At 33.4% G+C, this 22390-nt stretch overlaps 1 protein-coding gene across 1 annotated transcript in view; it reads left to right on the top strand.

The window, feature by feature from the left end:
* Window positions 1-22390, top strand: part of LOC106875941 (ATP-binding cassette sub-family A member 2) — a 155960-nt gene that overhangs the window by 111373 nt on the left and 22197 nt on the right. The window contains exons 24-41 of the mRNA XM_014924268.2: window positions 472-603; window positions 1982-2062; window positions 3467-3663; window positions 4380-4565; window positions 5328-5618; window positions 6111-6440; window positions 7605-8162; window positions 8964-9162; window positions 11495-11600; window positions 11687-11798; window positions 13009-13069; window positions 13355-13529; window positions 13877-13992; window positions 15969-16116; window positions 16671-16794; window positions 18199-18331; window positions 20524-20644; window positions 21321-21392. Of these exons, the coding sequence (XP_014779754.1) occupies window positions 472-603; window positions 1982-2062; window positions 3467-3663; window positions 4380-4565; window positions 5328-5618; window positions 6111-6440; window positions 7605-8162; window positions 8964-9162; window positions 11495-11600; window positions 11687-11798; window positions 13009-13069; window positions 13355-13529; window positions 13877-13992; window positions 15969-16116; window positions 16671-16794; window positions 18199-18331; window positions 20524-20644; window positions 21321-21392 (3142 nt within the window). The remainder of the gene's footprint in view (window positions 1-471; window positions 604-1981; window positions 2063-3466; window positions 3664-4379; window positions 4566-5327; window positions 5619-6110; window positions 6441-7604; window positions 8163-8963; window positions 9163-11494; window positions 11601-11686; window positions 11799-13008; window positions 13070-13354; window positions 13530-13876; window positions 13993-15968; window positions 16117-16670; window positions 16795-18198; window positions 18332-20523; window positions 20645-21320; window positions 21393-22390) is intronic.

The raw sequence follows: 22390 nt of genomic DNA, 5'->3' as shown, positions 1-22390 counted from the left end.
TCTCTCTTCTTGTCTCTCTCTTCTTGTCTCTCTCTTCTTCTCTCTCTCTTCTTCTCTCTCTCTCTTCTTCTCTCTCTCTCTTCTCTCTCTCTCTTCTCTTTCTCTCTCTCTCTCTCTCTCTCTCTCTCTCCTCTCTCTCTCTCTTCTCTCTCCTCTCTCCTCTCTCTCTTCTCTCTCTCTTCTCTCTCTCTTCTCTCTCTCTTCCACTCTCTCTCTTTCTTCCACTCTATCTTTCCCTGCATTGGTTCAGTTTTGGCAAATGAGTTATCTTGCCAAAAAATAAATTACAATAAACCATGTGATATAATTTTGGGAAGCATTTGCAGAATTCTCAGTTTTGAAAAGTTATTTTACATTTTCATACCATGACACTTTAATGGTACAAATATATATTTTTTTCTTAATGAAAATTGTTCTAAAACAAATTTGTATTTCAAAATATCTTACCTTTGTGTCTTATCTAAATTTTAGGTCCATTCTCACTGGATTTTTTCCTCCAACATCAGGTTATGCTATGGTGTATGGGCATGATATTCGTACTAATATGGATGTTATTCGGAAAGATCTTGGAATGTGTCCACAGCACAATGTGCTCTTTGATAAGTGTGTATTATAAATTTTATTATAATTTCTTACATATTTAATTTGTATTTCACATTATCAGTTCTCCTTATGCAGATTTCAACCAAATAGTTTGCACAGTTATAACATACACAGTTACGCACATGTATTTATATGAATCTGCATACACACACACACACACACACACACACACACTTTAAAGTACACTATGATTGGTACAGACATGGCTGTGTGGTCAAGAAGTTTACTTTAGGGTTAGGGTTCAAGTTCAGTCTCACAGTGTAACACCTTGGGCAAGTATCTGTTACTGTCAATCAATGCTTTGCGAGTGAATTTGGTAGATGGAAACTGTAGGAAGACTGTTGTATATGTATGCAAATGTGTATGAATGTTGACATCTCAGGCCTTGCTTGAGTGAACAATGAATAAAGTGTACATTCTTTGTTGACATTATGACTGCTTTCTCTGCACTTCCCAAGACTTGTGGAATAAAATCCTGTCTCAGATGTGTCCTCACCCCACCTATGCTAACATGGAGAAATGGACATCCAATGAATGAACACACATAGATGGATGCCTACATTTTTTTATGTATTGCTTTCAGCCATTGGATTGTGGTTTTGAGGATTTTAGTTGATTATAATGACCCCCAGTTCTTTATCTGGTATTTTTTTTATTGTTCTCGTAAGACACAAAATGCAAAGTAAAGTAGACATTGGAATAAATGGAAATAGCTCAATCAAGCATTAATATCATAAGGTATTTTTGTTCAGATGTCCTGGTTTTCATCTGCTAATTTAAACACACACACGCACAGTCTTCTGCGCAGTTCCCATCTATGAAATTTCTCTCCTATTAGTCAACCAAAAGCTATGGTAGAAAACTCTTGCCCAAAGTGCTCTGTAGTGATATTGAACCCAAACCTATGTGGCTTTAAAGTGAACTTCTCAATTGCACCCATGTTTACATTCATATGATGACATAGAAACAATAAGCATAAGCTTACATACACTTAATTACATGCTCTACAGATTTACAATTGTTCTGTTATTTATACAAAAATACAAACATTATTTGTTTTTATACATCAATACTAATGCATAAATATTCATGCATTCTTTATTACCATGTATGTAAACACATAATGGAGTAATTCCATTTTTTATTGGCTTCACAGGGGCCTCTATGTTTCTAGATTTTAAATCATTTTTGTAGGTTATTCTTTAAGAAAATATGAATATTTTTACAAAAGCAACTTCTATAATATTGTGGATGTTTAGAAAATATTTTAATGAAGTAACTTAAGCAACAAATTTGTAAAAAGTAGATAGTAAGGATTAATTGTAGGTTTGCAATTTAAAAAAAAAATTAGTTACAAATTTACCAACTTTAATTTCAGGTTGACTGTAAAAGAGCATCTGTGGTTTTATGGACAACTAAAAGGAATGAAAACTGAAGAGATAGAACGAGAAATGGAAACGTATGTTCATTTGTTTTTGTTTCAATCATACATACATACATCTATATACATAAATGTGTAATGTGTCTGTCTGTGTGTTTGGGGTTATTCTAACTCCTCCCACACTGTCCAACCGATTTTAATGATTTTTGGCACCTAAGTAGATCACATGCCCTGAAATTCAAATTAGGCTAGAATTTTTCGAAAACTTGATAATGCTCAGTGGGTATCAATTTTTGTGAGCTCAATTGGGCATTTGAATGGAAATTCCCATAACGATGTTATTTTTCCTGCAGCTTTTGCATTTTTTGTCCAGTTTTGATGAAAATCAATGAGTGAGCGAGGCTCATGGCAGTGAGTTAATGTCAGTATATAGTGTTTGACAAAAAATTGATAATTGCACCTGAGCAGTGGTTTTATAAAATCAATAAGCTTTTTGCATGCAAATACCCATAGGGATTTTATTTTTGGCCATAACTTCCATATCTTTTTATCTGATTTTAATGAAAAAAAAAGTGAACTCCTTAGCTTGCACCTTCCTTCACCAAAATCAATATTTTTCTCTATATAGAGTGAAGCAGATAATGTTGTCTCCCAGTCTTCAAAAGGTGAACTTCTCTGACCATACTGATAAGGGTATCCTAGCACCCTCATTTCTGACACACTACTTAGCTAGAACACTGATGAATCTGCATTCCAAAGATGAAATTCCTCTTCAGGACCAAAAAATATTTCAGCTCTAATCAGTTGCTAACCCACTAAACAGTTCCAGAGCAAACCATCAGAGTGTGACTAACATATCTGAAGTGGTACTGTTGCTAGATACAAATATACACATCCTAAACCACATTAAAAAGAAAATGAAAAAGGCCATTCAGTTGATAAGCAAAGTCCTACCCCACCCAATACACTACATCTATTTGTCCATAAACATTGTGTCTTCTGCTGCTGCTACTACTACTACCACAGCTTCTGCTAAACTATCTGATCCACCTTAACCCAAGTTCAGCAGATGCTCCTACTTTTTGCCATCCTTCCTATGTCCCACTATCACCAACCACATGCAACATACTTTTCTTAGTCCTCTCTCTCTAAACTGTAACCTTCTTTGTCCATGTTTTCTAATGAACATCAGCCTACAAAGTTAGAGCTAAATATTATTCTATCAGTCTGTGAGGGCCTGCAAATGTCATGGGCATCACTCCTACTCTTAACTAAATGAAAAAGTCAGTAGATAAGGAGAGGGAATCACTCAAAGAAGAATCAACTCAAGAGCCTATTCATCAGTGACACCGATATTTAACATAGAAACCTTCATTAAATTTTAATATTTTATGAAGATTGTTTTTATAATTAAACCTGTAACTAAATCAGTGGTTTCATATGATGATGTATTGTTGATATTTTTTCTATATTTACTTCCAGTATGATCCAAGATATTGGTCTTCCTCGAAAAAAGAACTGTTCAGTAGACTGCTTGTCTGGTGGTATGCAACGTAAACTATCTGTTGCCATTGCTTTTGTTGGTGGTTCTCGAACAGTGATCTTAGATGAACCTACAGCAGGAGTGGACCCTTATGCTCGGCGTGCAATCTGGGATCTTTTAGTTAAGTACAAAAACGGTAAGTTAGCTTTTATAACTATTCTTTAAAATAAAATTTTAATTTGGAAAATTAAATAACAACAATGACAGGAATTTATGTTTAAATAATGTAATTAGACATCATCAAATATGTGTCCACTCTTCCATATTTTGGGGTTGGATGGGTTGTCATGATGCAAATCAGTTCTTATTTAGAGTTATTGCTTTCCTAGATGGTTTGTAGGACCATGACTAGCCTACTCATTCCAATTTTATGCGTGGTTTCTATGATTGGAAGCCCTTCCTAACACCAAGGTGTGGCACTTTACAAGGTGTGATGGGTGTATTTTATCATGACACCAGCACTAATGAGGTTATCTTGTGCTCTGCAAGTTTCTAAGTAATAATAATAATAATAATAATAATAATGTGTATGTGTGTGTGTCTGTGTGTGTGCAGACATGGTTGTGTGGTTAAGGAGATTGTTTAAGAACTACAGTTTCAGGTTCAGTCCCACTGTGCAGTATATTCAGCAACTTCTACTATAGTCCTGGCCTTGTGAGTGAAATTAGTAGATGAAAACTGTGTGACTGTCCATTTTGTGTGTATATGTATATACTTTTTTTTTTATTGCACTGTTAATCCACAAGTAAAGAATATCCATCAAATGCTGTTCTAAGTGCTCATTCTCACTGTTCAATACTACTCTGTGTATGTTTGTCACTGATTATTTTGTTCATTTTCTATTATTTGCAGGGAGGACAATACTGTTGTCAACACATCACATGGATGAAGCTGATATCTTAGGGGATCGCATTGCAATTATTTCTGATGGTCAGTTAAAATGTTGTGGTTCCTCATTATTTTTGAAGAACACTTTTGGAGAAGGATATCACATTAAAATGGTAAAGAAAGAATCTGAAGAAACATTTGATGTCTCAGGTATTCTTTTGAATTATTTCCATCATCATCATTTTGTATCTGCTTTCCCCACTGGCATAGATTAGATGTGTCATGGTCAAAGTAATTTATTTGGAGTCACTACCTTCTTAGACATGTCTGAAGAACATGTCCTGCTCCAATATTTCATTTCTAGTTTGGATTCGACTGCTGGATGCACTTCCTAACACCAAACACGCTACAGTGTATATTGGGTATTTCTTTATTGTGATACCAGTACTAAGGAGTTTGCCATATCCTTGACACGACTTGAAAATCTGTTTACTTATTTGTTAGGCATTAGAGACATGAAAAGTGTCTATGAACTTTTGATTAAAACTTTGCAGGTTGTTGTACAAATTAAAAAAGTAATCCTAAGACAAAATTTTTTCTTTGTCATTTACACAGATGTTTTAGGTTTAAAATGCCCATTAGACTGGAGTTAATCCCAGTCTCCATAGTGTTTAATCTGCTCAGAGTATATAAGATTCCCCACTGAATAGGACACTTCAAAAGCTTAATACCACTAGCTGTAGCTGGTACTCATTTTTAGCTGAGTCCCTTGCTCAAGAACACAAACCAACAACCTAAACTACTATTGCAATAATTCAGATTATTTATTTGTTCTTGTAACTGATTTTAAAATCTGAAAAAGTTGTTAAAAATCAAACCTTCATTCAATCAGTTAAAGCTTTTGTTACTTTTGTGAAATCTCAATCAATTTCTTTAGCAAAGATTTTAAACAAAAAATTACTTTTCATTTAGAACGTCTTCCTGATTTGAAACCTCGAGAATCTTTCTTGACTGAATGCCAACAAAGCAGTGTAACAAATTTCATAATAAAACATGTGAAATCAGCATATTTGAAATCCGAAAGCAAACGTGAGCTACATTATATTTTACCTTTTGAGGAAATTAAAAAGGGAAATGCAGAGCGCTTGTTCCAAGCTTTGGAATCTTCTCTTGACACCCTTGAAATCAGTAGTTTTGGTGTTATGGACACAACACTTGAAGAAGTTTTTCTTAAAGTCACTGAATCATTTCATTGTCCTGAAGGTAAACATTTTCATTTACATTATTTAAACTTGCTGTTTGATACGTTTAACTGTTTTGTTTGTTCATTTTCTTTTACTGCTTTTTTGGGGTTTTTTTTCTCAAACCTATTTAAATATTTCTTTAAACTGGAACAATATATTCTATGAAATAATGTCTTTTTAATTGTATAAATGTGTAGTTTTGCAGGATTTTACACAAAACTATCCTAACTTGTCTTGTATTTTTAGGCTTTATTGTGTAGAAAATTTTCAGCTGCCAATTTTTATACAATGTTTACTGTTATTTTTGACAGTTTTTTAACATACAAGGAATTCTTTCAATACTTATATCAGAAACTAAGTGTTCAAATTATTTTACTTTGTTCTTTCATTCATATCTGTGTATTAATTATAATTTCCAACATATGTAAAAATTGAGAAATCTGTTAAGCTGTATTAATTATTGATATTTTAAAATTTCTGTATTGTTCATACTGTATGGTGTCTTTTGTAGTGATCTCAGAAAACAAGCCAAGTGATACACTAAATACCAACTCATTTATTGCTGATTATTTGTCGGGTTCTCGGAATCAAGAAAATGAAATTAGTAATAATGAACCTGAGGGTACAGATACCAGTTCTACATCCAGTTTGTTGGATGTTTCAAATACTGATCAGAATCCAACTGAAACTGCTATGCATTATGATGTGGAGATGAACAGTATGGCTGGGCAACCACAACAATCTAAAAAACAAAAATCTGAAAGAAAGAATGTGGCCACTGCTAACAAACATGGCAATTATGTTAAACTGGAAGAAGAAATAGATGAGACAAACCAAAACGGTATGTAAATCACATTTTTTTTTTTTTTTACTGTAGTTTTTTTCCATATAATCTTTTAAAAATTGTGTTATTTGAACATCAACAAGCAAGTGTAAAAGATAATAAATGCTGCAGACATGTAGTTCTTTAGATGGCTGTTAAAAGTATCTTACATAACTAGGAACAAGCATTAAAGTTTTTAGATGAACATAGACACATGAAATGCACCATTTTGAGCGTGGCCGTTGCCGGTGTCACCTGACGGGCCTTCGTAGGATTTTCGAGCGAGATCGTTGCCAGTATCCCTGGACTGGCTCTTGTGCGGGTGACACATGAAATACACGATTTTGAGCATGGCCGTTGCCAGTACCGCCTGACTGACCTTGTAGGATTTTCGAGCGAGATCATTGCCAGTGCCCCTGGACTGGCTCTTGTGCGGGACCGTCGTAAAATTTCGAGCGAGATCGTTGCCAGTGCCCCTGGACTGGCTCTTGTGCGGGTGACACATGAAATACACGATTTTGAGCGTGGCCGTTGTCAGTACCACCTGACTGGCCTTGTAGGATTTTCGAGCGAGATCGTTGCCAGTGCCCCTGGACTGGCTCTTGTGCGGGTGACACATAAAATACACCATTTTGAGCGTGGCCGTTGCCAGTTCCGCCTGACTGGCCTCCGTGCGGGTGACACGTAAAAGCACCCATACACTCTCTGAGTGGTTGGCATTAGGAAGGGCATCCAGCTGTAGAAACTCTGCCAAATCAAATTGGAGCCTGGTGTAGCCATCTGGTTTCACCAGTCCTCAGTCAAATCGTCCAACCCATGCTAGCATGGAAAGCGGATGTTAAACGATGATGATGATGATGATGATAGACGCCAGAAAGCTTAAGGGGACAACAGTTTAAGTTCATTGGACAGTGTATGAGAAGAAAAGGCTTTAAGTACTTGGTGACAAATGAGAAACTAAAAGAAACTTGGTGATCCCTGTTATAAGGTATCAGTTTTGTTGCACATGCATAACCTGATCATTGACACAAAAATTATTTCTAAATTATGTTTTTTCTTCGGTATATAAAATTTTCATGTATATTTAAATAATGGATGCAAAAAAAATGAAAACTAAAAGTGCCAGAAATTCAAAAAGTCATAGTCAGTTAAATTATTGTTTATTTATTTATATTTTTCCAGAATTTCCTGATATGCAAACTGAAGGATGTGGTAGCATTTTATTAACAGGACACTGGCTTAACCTCAATCAGTTCAGAGCCATCATCATTAAACGCTTCTACTATATCAGACGTAATTGGAAGGGACTCTTCTCTCAAATCCTTCTCCCTGCTTTGTTTGTATGTATTGCCATGACTGTTGCTTTGACCGCTCCTGGACTTGATGATCTTCCACCACTTGAACTCAGCCCCTCTCAATATTTCAACTTGACCCAACCAGAAGGAAATTACATACCTTATGCAAATCAGAAAACAAAACAATTCAGTAAATCTAGTGATGCGGGTCCTGATGAAATCATACGCACATTTTACTACCCTTCAGGTGTTGGAGCAACATGTGTTTTGAAATCCCCATTTAATATATCTTTCAGTGGCAGTGATCTTCACAAAAACTACAAACTACTCTTAAAATATTTTGAAGATAGTTGTGAGAAGGTATTTGTGCATGGTCTTCCTTTAGATAACTTTGTCCCTCCATTACCTCTCTCTAAAAACAAGGATAATCAAATGAAATCTAACAGTAAGTATTATATTTGTTTGCTTTGTTTGTTACTACTGAGGTCAACTTTGCCTTTCATCCTCCTGTTGGTCGATAAAATAAAGTACCAGTCAAGTACTGTAATCAACTAGCCTCCTCTCTTCAAAACATTAATGGCCTTGTGCCTAAATTAGAAACAACTGTTATTGTTCTTATTCCATTTGTATATTCAGTTTCATTAAAAATATTTAATATTTCTGCTATAAAGCTAAACATATTCGCTTATGAAGTAAAATTCTTGCTCTTCACTTTTCAAATTAGATGCTTGTGTTAGAAAAAGTACTAATTCTATCTTCTTACTCTCTTCCCAAATGTCAGCAAATCCGTTACAACACACTATTCTTAAACAGTGTGCTTAGTACCAATATCATGAATTTGCTGATCTGATCATATACCTTTTTGTAATGAACATTTTCCATCCCCTTTTTCCCCACAGCTATATGATGGGTACTTTGAACTCCAATTAACTATAGGATTAATTATGTTACTTAGAATAAACTGTTTACTACATTAAACAGTTTAGATGATAAAACCTTGACCTTCATTAAGCTCTTCAAAATTCTTTGAGTGTATCAATTTTCTTCATTGGAAAGTTTTGTCACTCATTCTTTCTTGGAAACACAGGAAATATGTAGATAATCTTTAACAGAGACCAACTTGTATGCATTTAACTTATGTTTATGGTATTAATAATTATAAATGTTATGTGTTTGTAAACAAAAGAATTTAAATTACTCTGGATAAGATATATTTTAATTTGAAATGATTTCTTTTTGCTTGCAGCATCGTGGCCAACTCAGAAAGAACACTATTATCCCTTGTGTAAATGTGCTGCAGATGGTTCTGGCTTTATTTGCTCTGATAATGGACATAAAAAACCCAAGAGTAAAACATTAGTAACAAGTGATATAATTCAGGATATAAGCAGAACAAATCCTGAGAAATTTTTCTTGTATACAACTGATGAATACAGATTGCATCGGTAAGTTTGTAATAATTTGTATTGCTCTGTTGGATATTAGGTGCTATGTACCTTTTAAAAACTTCTGCTTTATGAAGTTTTAGGTATTATCAGTAAGTATCTAAACAGCAACTAAATTTGTTGTCCCTTGTTTTAATATATAATAACACCAACAAAATAATCTAGCAATTTGACAATATTTTAAGTAATAAAAGTACAAAAGAAAGAAAGATATCTGTTCCCATAGCATGTTGATGGATTGCCTGGGCTCTCAACTCTGAATGGCATCATCAATGCACTGATGTGACATACTATGCATCAACCTTCATCTTTTATATTTGTGTGCTCAGGTTCCCACCAGCTCTTTGCTCATTCGTTCCTTAACATTGTTCATCCATCTTTCATCTGTCTGTTTATGGCTCCTTGAAGAAGTCTTTGCATAACTACTGGATCTTGTTATATAGCCATACTATACTCTGCTTTCTTATCTTTGCTGTTTTGAGGGGGGTTTCAAAGGATCCTGTGTAATGTCGGATGGTTTTGAAAACTTATTCATTGTGATGTGGACCAAGTACAAGATGCCTAAGATAAGACTTGATCACCAGATGCTATTGTAGCATGTTGATTGTGCCACCAATATAATTGTCTTTCTACTCAGCATAGTTTATAGTTCAGAATTAGTCATGAGAACTGCTGAATGCTAATTACTTAAATTATTGCCAAATTAATTGAAGAACTACAGAAGTTTGAAACTGAACAGTGGGTCTGAAGTGTTGAAGTGCCAAGATTAAGGCATTATTTAGTAAAAAACAAATGTCCAATAGCATTTGGAAAGTGACCTGTAGGAAAACAGTTCAATTCTGTGTAATGAATACAAATAATGAAAATATTTAAAATGTGCTACAGGATCTCTGATAAGGAAACAGAAATTTAGGTACCCCAGAATAGTTAACAATAGTGGACCCTGAATTGAATAGAAATGTGCAGCCAGATGAATACCCACCATTGGGTATCTACTATACTCTGAACATCTTGCTTCCCTGAGCATGGACACATTAAAACTCCAACATCTGGCAACTGATTATCTATCACTCACAAGATTATCCATCATTTTTCCAACAACAACCTTGGGCACTTTTTTGACTTCCATACGTCTAACACTTATGGACAAACTTACAAAATCAAAAAGAACACAGCACCCATGACTTTCAAAAACATTTTTTCACAATCAGAATTGCTGAAGCATGGAATAAACTACTCACATCAGTTGTTAGCTATCAGGACACTACTTCCTTCAAAACTTCCATGCTTCCTACAGTTCACCAACAGTAAATCTGATGACCCTCACCCCCGTTTTTTTGTTTTGTTTTTTAAGATTTATTCATTGTTCTTCCTGTGTATATTTTATGTACTGTTCATACAGTTTTAGTTACTTTTTCTGATGAGTTGTAGTGCACCTGAGCACTATGTACAATAAGCTCATTATTATATTATTATAGTATGGGTTGCTTAGAAAATTTATTGGAAGTAATAAATATGTACCATTCTTGAAAGAGAACTAGTCTTAGTGTAGTGGATAGAGTTTAAAATGGGTTAAAGGAAGTTACTAATTTTGTTGGTAACGAAAGGTTTTGTTTGCTAAACAAGAGGCAAATTATATAGGGCATGCAGAAGATGTCTGGTCAAATAGATGTAATTCAATATTGGTCATTGTAGCTCATGACACTTTTACATAATCAAAGTTGACTAGAATACCTAAAAAGATGGAGTTGGTCATACAATGAATATTAAATTTCATAGAATAATTTGTCTAAGTCTTTAAAATCATCAGTTAATGGATTTTAAAATTGTTTAAAATTTTCCAGTATATGCAACCAAGGCAGTATTAAATTAAAATAGCCATCTATGTATCATACTTAATGCATATACACCACTGATAGTCCAGTTACTACAGTGTTTGTCCTGTGATAGCATCTCTTATGAACGTGTTTTGTTAAAAACAATATCAGGGGAGGGGGTGAATTCTTGTTTCCTTCCTCCAATATTTGTGTTTTTAACACATGTTCATAAAAAGATGTTCTCTCAAGACAAATACCACAGTAGCTAGCTTATCAATGGTGTATATACTCAATACATAGATGGTTAGTTTAAAATTTTATATTGAGACAAATTTGAAAATATGTATTAACAAGGAAAATTAATTATATAATGATGAATATAGAAACATAGTTTGGGGAAATGAAATATGTATTTATCTTAGATTGCTGTGAGTAATTAAAAAAAAAATCTTACTAAGTATCCCAACACATTTATCTGATGTCCTGCTATATATTACATTCTTAATCCCTTTTAGCTATGGTGGTATGTCATTTGGACTGGTCCGTTCAATGGTACCAAAAGACTTTGGAAATTCTGCACCTGCACTATTTAGACGCCTTGCAGTAAGAAATGTAGCAAAGGTATTTCAATATTTAATCCTGTTTCATTATTGAAATTCAAATGAAAAGGGTATCATATTTTAATCTTTTGTAATTATTTGTTCCAGGTGCTCTTTAATCCCAAAGGTTTCCATTCAACACCTGTGTACTTAAATACACTTAATAATGCTATTTTGAGAGCCAATTTACCCAAAGAGAAGGGTAATCCAGCTGCATATGGTAAGTTATTAAAATATTTTTAGCAATTGTCTAATGTAAATTTTTTTTTAATAAATATAAAAGTGACAGTATTTTATTGTATACTCCTTATGGAAAAATTAAATTAAATTCCTGCAACCATATCCACAACAAAAGAATTAAGTGCATAAACAATTTTTTCAAAGTATCAAATTAATTTGAAATAACTTTTGATGTTTACTCACTCTCTTCATTTCAATTTTTTTTAGATTTAAAAGTTGATTTCTGTCTTTGACATTTGTAAAATATTCTTCCAAAAGACATGAAACAAGAGAGATAACATGTCAATAAAGATGTTAGAGAAATGAAATAGTTGCAACCAGTTATTGAAATTTGGTTGTGTATGCACCTGTATGCGTACCTCTTTGCTATATCATGCTAATATTTGAATAGATATCAATTGTTAAGTGCAGGCATGGTTGTGTCATTAAGAAGTTAGTCTTGTAACCATGAGGGTTCAGTCCTACTGTGTAGCACCTTGGGCAAGTGTCTTCAACTGCCTTAGGTCAACCAATATTTTATGAACTAATTTGGAAGATGGAAAGTGTATTAAGCTTATTGTGTGTGTATATACGCATGCTAGTATGCTATAATTGAGGCTCTCAGAGCTTAATGTATATACACATTATGCACACAACTGAGCCCCCTATTTCCCACACAGAGAACTGGATCCCTTTCCCAAACCACTTCCTATTAACATTCATATGTCATTCTTACAGTGAAAGTTCAGAATATATTAGTATAATGTAACAAATACTCCTAAAAACCAAGCTGAGTAATATTTTCATAATTTACTTTCTACATTCAAGACTCAACTATCATTATACTGGAAAAAAAAAACTATCAGTGATTTGCAGCCTGTTTTTATTCTTCTTTATTACTAATGACTCATTAAAACATTCATTATCTCTCTTTACACTTAAAAAAAAAGCTATTTAAGGGTTTATATTTTGATTATTCAGATTTCAATTTATTTTATAGTTACTTCATTTATCAAACTTAGTTTTAACGTTTTAAAAATGCCTTAAAAATAGTTTGGTATTTCATCACTTTTTTTCATCTTTTTTTTTTTTCATTAAAATATTCATATTTCTTCAGTAAACTTTGGTTTGTTAATGGAACTAAATTTGAAAAATTATAGAAGCAATAAGAAAGTTGTATAAGATAAATATGATAATCTTTCTTTTGGTAGGAATCACTGTGACCAACCATCCCATGAATCATACTAACAACAAGTTATCTATGGATTACATGTAAGCATTTTTGTTTGTATTTGGACTGTGTGATTAGCTATTTTTTTCCCCCATTGTGTCAGTGATGAACTTAGGCTTTATTATTCAAGTCAAGCATTTTCTCTCTTTATTTCTCTATCAATAAATCAAGTCAGCTTTAATGATGTTAAATTACATAACCAGTTGTAATTTATTACTCATTTCTCTAATATAAAATTGTGTTTCTCTCAATAATGTTCTAATAATTTATCACAGATCATAATTATTGTTTTGAAATTCTAATTTTATGCATTTCTTTTGGAACAGCCTACAAGGATCTGATGTGCTGATTGCAATTTTCATCATTGTTGCTATGTCATTCGTCCCAGCAAGTTTTGTATTATTCTTGGTCTATGAACGTTCTATCAAAGCAAAGCACTTGCAGTTTGTCAGTGGCATGGATCCTTTTATCTACTGGCTAGCAAATTATGTATGGGATATGGTATGTTAATTTACATCCATTTTTCATTTTAAAGTAGTAATTATGTGAAAAGAAACTATAAAAAAATTTAAAAACCTTCCATCAAAATTTCATGTTATGTTCAAAACATTAGGTTAATTATCAGCAAAGTTATGTCACTAAATTCTTTGCTATTTTGAAAATTAATTGAAACAAAAGCAGAAATAAAACAAAAAGAGTTAAAAATATGGATTAATCTTGTAAATTTATATTGTATTGCTTTAACCAAAGTGATAATAATTCTGTTAGAGTATTACGGCATTTTATGTACCAATATAAATGTCTGAAAATAAAATGTTTAAAAAAAACTAAAACATATTTATTTTCAGTGTAATTACGTGATCCCTGCATTTTGCTGCATTGGAATCCTTCTAATTTTTGATATTCCATCGTACGTGTCGCCAACGAATCTGCCAGCAGTTGTTTCCCTTTTCTTACTGTATGGGTAGGTATTGGCTTATTTAATTTTCCTATCGTTAAATTTTTAATTTCATCACAGGGGTAGAGGCAAGCATATATAGTCAATTAGATTGATACTAATACAAGCAGGTACAAATTTCTTTTTAACCAGTCTGAAGGTATGAAAGACATACTCAGCATACACATCTGTTGGATGCTGTGTGTGCCATGAAATGACACAACCAACAGATATCTTTATACAAGGCAGATACTTATAACAAGTTTTTCAACTTAGAGCAAATCTACACAGATATGTCACATTTCATTAATTTCTAGAATTGAATTATTAGAGTTAGAGATTAATTAGAATTAGCAAATGAGAAAGTTATGAAGTTAATCATTTTGTTTTCTCTGAAGCTATTCAAAGAATACGCTATAACACAGCTAGTTGAGTAGTATTTTGGAGTATCATAGATATGTTGAATATTGTAATCAAGTGACATTTGACAGGATTTGGACTATGTTAATTATTTATTTGGTGACAATAATCACTCCAGGAGAAAGGGAAATTAGTTATATTTTGTTTTAAATGTTTATCCAATACCAAAAAATAGACACTATAGTGAGGGTCATCATAGTAGCATTATAGCCTCCAGGCAAATCGGTGTACTGGGCCCTATAGTATTTGACAGCAAGCCGTATCATACATAGATTAGTATTGGGTCCCCTATATCCATGAGGCCCTGGGAAAGTTGTCCAGTGTGCTCATGTCTTAAGACAGTGCTAGACATTGTATGTTGGTCTATATTAATAAAATCAGTTTGGTAACACTAACATGTCAGTCTCCTATAGTCACTATACTCTCCTCTCCCTTCAACTAGCCCTACAAAGATTTTAGCATTCCAATAAATGATAAATAAATTAATAATATGACGCTGATTGTCTTGTATCTGTGCGTGTGTAATTGTATGAGACTGTTTGTGTGTGTATGCATAACAATGAGACTATGGTGTGTGTGTGTGTGTGTGTGCGCGCATGACTGTGTGCACGTAACTATGAGACTGTATGTGTGTGCACACCTCTATGAGACAGTTTGTGTGTGTGCACGTAACTGTATGAGACTGTGTGCATGCGCATGCGACTGTATGAGACTGCATGTTTGTGTGTGCATGTAACTGTATGAGACTGCATGTACACTTACCTGTATAAGACTCTGTGTGTGTACACGCATGTGTGAGTACCTGTATGAGACTGTGTTTATATGTGTACAGGCATAACTGTATGAGACTCTGTGTGTATTTGTGTGTGTGTGAACCAATAACTGAATGTGTAGGTTGGTGTCTGTGTGTTTAACATAGACTGCATGTGGAATGTCTGCTGATATCTGTGTGTGTGTGTGTGAGTTATCTGTGTAGCAATATAAGACTATAAGTGTCTACTGATATCTGTGTGTGCATGCGTGTTTATATATGTATGCATGTGTGTACATATCAATATGTGACTTAGTTTGAGTGTGTTCTGTTTGTAACAATAGGAGATTATGCAATTGTCAGCTGGTATTTGTTGGCACGTGGCTTAAATGTTAGGGCATTCAGCTCACGATCGTGAGTTTGAAAACCAGTAGTGAGTTGTACCTGTAATTCACAAGAGCAAGCCTTGTAATAATAATAATAATTTTCAGCTTCAGAGATTCTTTATTCAAATTAAAGCCTTTCTCTAAATGTCATTTAGAACATAGTAACATATGTTATAGTTTCAATAAACATATCTTTGTTCAAGAGTGCTAAACTATTTTGTTTTATTATCACCTTCATTTTATGCTCCTTTTTCCATGCTGGTATGAGTTTGGTGGGTTTTATGAGGTAGTGTTTTATAGCCTGGGCTCTTCATGTCATCAACCATTTTTGCTACTTCTTATAACATGCAGGAACATGGCATATCGATTCTAAAGCTAAGATACACACATAAACATGTAATGAAGTTTATATAGTTAAATTTTGCTTTGAATTATTTCTTTTGCAGCTGGTCAATTACTCCAGTCATGTACCCAGCATCCTTTTGGTTTCGGGAACCAAGTACAGCTTATATCTGCCTCATTGTCATCAACTTATTTGTAGGCATTACCTGTATTGTTTGCAGTTTTCTTCTAGAAATATTCTCTTATGACAAGGTTTGCAATTTTATCATTTTTTAAAGAATTTTTTTGATCTGTAACATTGTGGTTCATCTTTATATATAAGTTCTCACTTATGTATGCATGTAATATATATATATATATATATATATATAGCTATATTTTTCTTACGAAACACATACACTGCATAGAAGTGCTTGAGTCAAATCTGAAACATTAGACAGGTATAATAAATGAAATGGAAAAGGTTCAAGTGAGGCAAACTACAATGAACATGTGTATGGATTTAATTAAGATAAAAATTGCCCAAAATAAAACATTAATATATTAAAAATATAGTAATATATGAATATTAAAAATATATATAGACATATAAATATATGAATGTATAAACAGTAATAATATAATGAAGTGTAGGAATATAGATAAAAACGTTTTTAAAAAAAGAATTGAAAATATAGTGATGAGATAATAATAGGCATCAGAATAAGGTTTTGGGTTACATATTAAAAGAAAATATTCCAACAGTTCATATAAAGTTATTTCAATATTATTACCTTTTATGTGGCATTATTTTCATTTTTTTCCAGGACCTGAAACGTATACACTTACTTCTAAAGAATATATTCCTACTCTTTCCTAATTATTGCCTTGGCAGAGGATTGATGGATATTGCATTCAATCAGTACAAAAACATGTTTTACTTCAAAACAGGTAAATTTTTAATTCTTTATAAAAAACAAAAACCTGATTAAAAATCATATTTTAACATTTTTGATAGGCACAATGAGGACGAAATGGTGGTACTGAACCACACATTATGTTGTGTTCAGATTCAAGTTATGTTTTACACTCAAATCTTGTTAATTGACTTTGCCTCTTTTACTCCAAGGTGAAATATGAACCATTGATGTTCTAAATTCAAGCTAAACAACTATGCCCTCTCCTCAAAAACATGTGACCTTTTTACCATCATCATCATCATCACTAAGAGAAATAATTATGATAGAGGTACAAGACAGCAAATATGTAGGGAAAAATTGAATTTCCTTCTGTGTATGCCTTATACTTTGTTTATCACAGAAGGCTGTGCAGCTAAGTCCACACAAACAAGATTTGAAATTAGTATACAGTAACAAAATTGTATATAAGTTTTTAGTTCAATATCCTACTATTTCTGCTACTCTACCACCTTAATAATAATCCTTTCTACTATTGGTACAAGGCCTAGATTTTTGTGGGGAGGGGTACAATTAATCACATTGATTGGTACTTAATTTATCAACTCCAAAAGGATGAAAGGCAAAGTCAACCTCGGCGGAATTTGAACTCAGAACATAGTGACAGATGAAATAGCACTAAGCATTTCACTCGGCATGCTAACAATTCTGCCAGCTCATCACCTTAATAATAATGATGATGAATTCAAATCTTGGCACAGGGCCAGCAGTTTTTGAGGGAGTAGTAAGTTAACATCAACCCAAATACTTGACTGGTACTTATTCCGTTGACCCCCAATGGGATGAAAAGCAAAGTCAACTTCGGCAGAATTTAATCTCTGAATGTAGAGACAGATGAAATGCTACTAAGCATTTTGTCTAGCATGCTAATGGTTCTGCCAGCTTGCTATGTTAATAATATGAAGAAGAATGTAAATAATTGATGGGAATATTTGTAAGAAACTTGGTTTTGCATGCACAGAAAAATTATAACCTTTTCATGGGAATAGAAATGCAATCACTTGAAAAATGGAGGTTGTTGTGGAGTTTTCCTATATGGACCATAAGAAGATTATAAAACACAACAGAAAGAATGTAGCTCAGTAACCTTGGATAAATGTCTCGGGTCAATCCAAGATACTTACCCAGGACACTTGCAATTTCATTGCACCTTGTGATTGTGAAGTAAGCTTTTTAAGCATCTTGAAAAGCAGTGATTAATTTATTGGAAACTTGAGACTATTAATACATTTGTTCACAAAATGCAGTTTATACAAAAACTGTATGAGAAGATATAAATTAAATTAGAGAATGTTGTATATCAAATTTATTCAATCCATGCTAGCATAGCTATGACAATAATAATGGTAACTATGATGTGCATATTGTGTATTTTCAGGACAATATCATTATATGAGGTCACCATTTGAATGGGACTTAACAACAAAAAATCTAACAGCTATGGCAGGAACAGGCTTGTTCTTCTTCATTATAACTCTTTTATGCGAGTATCGGTTTTTCATAAAATCAAGGTAATTTATATCTAATTTAACTATTCGACTATATTTTATTATAAGTCAGTCATTGTTCACTGTAACCTTTTAAATTTTATTCCTGAGATATTACATTTTCATCTCAAGTAACTTATTTTATTTGATATATTTTTGGTAAAAATGGTTTGAGCTTAGCTTTTATAAAACCATGTTTGGAAGAAAGTCATAACATTTTGGTCAATGAGTCAAAGCACACCACTCATTTTAACACCATAATCCATAATGTTGGATGTCTTAGTCATTAGGTTGCTTACATTTGAACCAAACCTCTGGCTAGAAAGTAGTAGTGCTTCTTTCAGCTGCATCTTCCCTTGTAGGGTATTGCTGCTGGAGTACAAATGTACAAATGGAAAACGTTTTCCATTGGATGTTCAACACCTGTTGCAATAAGAGCCAAACTCATTAATGGTATCTGGGGAGCTTGCATTATCACCTTGCACATAACACATTTATAGGACTGCTGCCTCAGCAAGCACAAGATTTCAAGATGACAGCCCATGCTCATTGACTTCCTGGCTGTAATATTTAACCATTTTGTTATCATTAAGTTGGTGTTTAGAACACAAATTAGCACAAAATTTTAATGGAAGGTTTTTAGATCATTTTAAAACAGGAAATTAGTGTCGTAGATTCAGGGTATTCATAAAGTTACTTTTAAAACTATTATATTATTTTACTATTATTCTGTTGTGGCCTACTTAAGTTGTAAATTTATTTCATCCAGTTTAACAAGATCACTTGTCCTTGGGTACCTTCAGCAGAGTTCATTCTGTTGCATGTATTTGAGATTGGTCTCCAGGGATATCTTCATCCCTTCTTCTCACCAATCTCAGAAGCTTCAAAATGTGTTAAATGTATCATCCTTCCTCCAGACTAACTGCTCAAAAAAATCTCTCAGTATCCACAAAATACTTGAGATCATTGCAGTAATGACAATACTTTTGTGGAGATCTTTATTAGGTTCTGGTAATTTCAATCCTTCCATTTTTAAGATGGCACAATGCTATTTAAGAGAGATTAGGCTGCTATTTCTAGAATGTCAGGCAACTTTGTTGAGCCAATGTTGTGGATCATGTATTTTTGTTTTAAATTATCCCACTATATGTATTTTGTCATTTGTTATCTTAATTATCTCACTTTCATTTACCAGTATATTACCCTATAAATAAACTATAATGTAATCTTTATTTTTCCCACCAATTGTGAGTACGTACATGTGTACTTTTGCTACTGTAGTGGGACAACTATTTTGATGTCTAGTTTACAATCTGGAGCAGCTGGCTTTTGTTCTGAAATCTGAAAAAAAACCTAAAATTCAGAACACAACTGTCCCTAAAGGTTCCAGGTAAAGGATTGTGTACCTGCATATTATTGTGTAATGATGCTACATTACACAAATATATAGACTTTCTTTTTAATTTTTTATCTTGAGATAGTTATATTTTTGTATTGAGGTAAATGGTTTCAATGAACTGACTGCTGTGTGTAGTTTGAGTAATTCGTGTATTGTAGTTTTTTTGTCTTTTTTATGTTAGTTCTACGTGTCTTTTGGAGAGACAAAAGACTTGAAGGTTTGTTGGCCATCTTCATCATGATATATGTTGAAACCAAAACTGCCCATGGTAAATTGTGAGAGAACAAATGTATGTTAAATAAGTCGGGGCACTGTAGTAAGCCTTGGAGTACTCTGCATGTTACAGATTACTTGTACTTAATTGCTACCATTTTGTATACAAAGCAAACTATAGGTTTTATACCTGAGATGCTGTTGCTACACAGCACTACTAGATGAATCCTGTAATCCATGGTAATAATTCCAGTAGATGTAGCATCAAGACATATTAGTAAAGCTTGTCATAAATATTCCTGTAGATATTGTTATACAATCTCAGCAGCAAATTTTCATAGTTGTGATTACTCTTATACTCAATGTGTCACAGTATGCTGGTTTCCTGTATAACTGTGGTTATTGAAATGAAGTACAAACTATATACTAAATCTATTGAACTACTTTAGAGATTGATTTTTTATATTAATTTCACTCAATAAATTATAGATATGACACTTTACTGAGCAGCAAATCCAAGACGTATATTTGTAATAAATGTTATTTTCACACAAATTAATGAAATGATTTTTCATCTGTTTCCTATGTTATTAATCTTTTTAAGACCCTCAGATGTTGCTAACAAACTACCACAAGATGAAGATGTAGATGTTGCCAGTGAAAGAAAACGCATCTTAAGAGGTTCAGCTTGCAATGATGCATTGTGTCTGAAAAATTTAACAAAGGTAGTGTGATAATTTTGCTAATTTTTAATTTTGTCATGACAGCTGAACTGTGATTCTCATCTTCATTAAATGTTGGAATCTTTTGATAAGTAGATCTAATAACCACCTACTATATATGCTTAGCTTCCTCTCTCCCCTTCCCTTCTAGCTATCATAGAAGTCTTACTTTTGGAAAAGAAAAATTGTACTAAAACTTTTACCAAAGTCGCTTGAATTACATGCTCCTGAATCCAAAACCATGCAGTTATGAAACAAATTTAATGGCACAGCTGTGATGAACTAAGTTGTCAGATAATTTTCTTCATAACCATTAAAGGATTACAGAAAGGGATAATCAATTTTTATAGCAGAAATCTTTTAATCTATTTTTCAATTTTTAATGATTATTTTTTTCAACTATTGCACCTACTGCCCCTTCTCCTACAATTGACTTTAAAAATTTATGTATACTGTTTGAAAAAATATGCAGTAACCTTAATAAAGCAACCAATCTATGCAAAGTGTTTATACTTCTTATTAGGTAGATATAGGCAACCAGTATCTAGGGCCTTATTTTGATGCCAGTACAAATTTGACTTCATCAGTTTAGTGTTAGTTAGTTTGTTATCTCCCACATTATTAATTTGTTCCTTTTCACATCTCTCAAAATAAAATATAAAACCTTCTTTTGTTTTAGATGTATGTGACCAGAAAATTAGGCAAACATCTAGCTGTTGATCATCTTTGCCTAGGTGTACCAACGGGTGAGGTAAATATTTCTTGATATATTTGGCTGGTAATATCTAACAACTAAATAGTTTAATCATCTATTGATCAATCATCCTTTATATCACATGCTCTATATAACTCCTGGGGACAAATTTGTAATAGAAAATATAAATTACACACAGTTTGGAGTCTGGTGTAGCCATCTGGTTCGTCAGTCCCCAGTCAAATCGTCCAATCCATGCTAGCATAGAAAGCAGACGTTAAATGATGATGATGAGAGTTAACATTTAAACAACAAAAATCACCATCATCATCTTCATTTAGTGTCCACTTTCCATGCTGGCATGGATTAGATGGTTTGACTGGAACTAGTAAGCTGGAGAGCTGTAGGTTCCAGTCTGATTTGGCCTGGTTTTTAGCAACACAGTTCTCTCTCTTGTGCACCACATCTGATGCTTCTCATGCCCAATTTTTCTTTCAAGGTGCTTACATTTTGTTGTACATGCACACTGATATTGCACATCCAGTGAAGCATACTGGCTTCATTTCTTTCAAGCCTTCGCATGTCATCTGCTGTCACAGCTCATGTTTCACTGCCATGTAGCATAGCTGTTTGCACACAGGCATCATACAATCTGCCTTTCACTCTGTGGAAGAGTTCCTTTGTTACCAACAAAGGTAGAAGCTCTCTGAACTTTGCCTAGCCTATTCTTATTCTAGCAGCTATTCTCTTGGAGCATCCACCTCCACTGCTGACTTGGTCACCTAGATAACGAATGCTATCAACTACATCGAGGTATCCCCTGCTGACATTTGAAGGAATCTATTTTCTGTACATTTGCCACATACAAAGACTTTCACTGTTAACCTTCCTCTGATATTGCTCCACCTCGTATTTATCCATAGCTTGCACTGGATTCACCTTATGAAGTTTCTACCTATGCCTTTTCTACATATCAAGCAGGGCCATCTCCCTGGAAGGATTTGTGATTTGTCTGCCTTCCTACTTACTAAGACTTACTAAGGTCTAAAGCCATT

The sequence above is a fragment of the Octopus bimaculoides genome, chromosome 2 (genome assembly GCF_001194135.2).
Source record: "Octopus bimaculoides isolate UCB-OBI-ISO-001 chromosome 2, ASM119413v2, whole genome shotgun sequence".
Taxonomy (NCBI): domain Eukaryota; kingdom Metazoa; phylum Mollusca; class Cephalopoda; order Octopoda; family Octopodidae; genus Octopus; species Octopus bimaculoides.
This window is presented reverse-complemented; position numbering and strand designations above follow the sequence as displayed.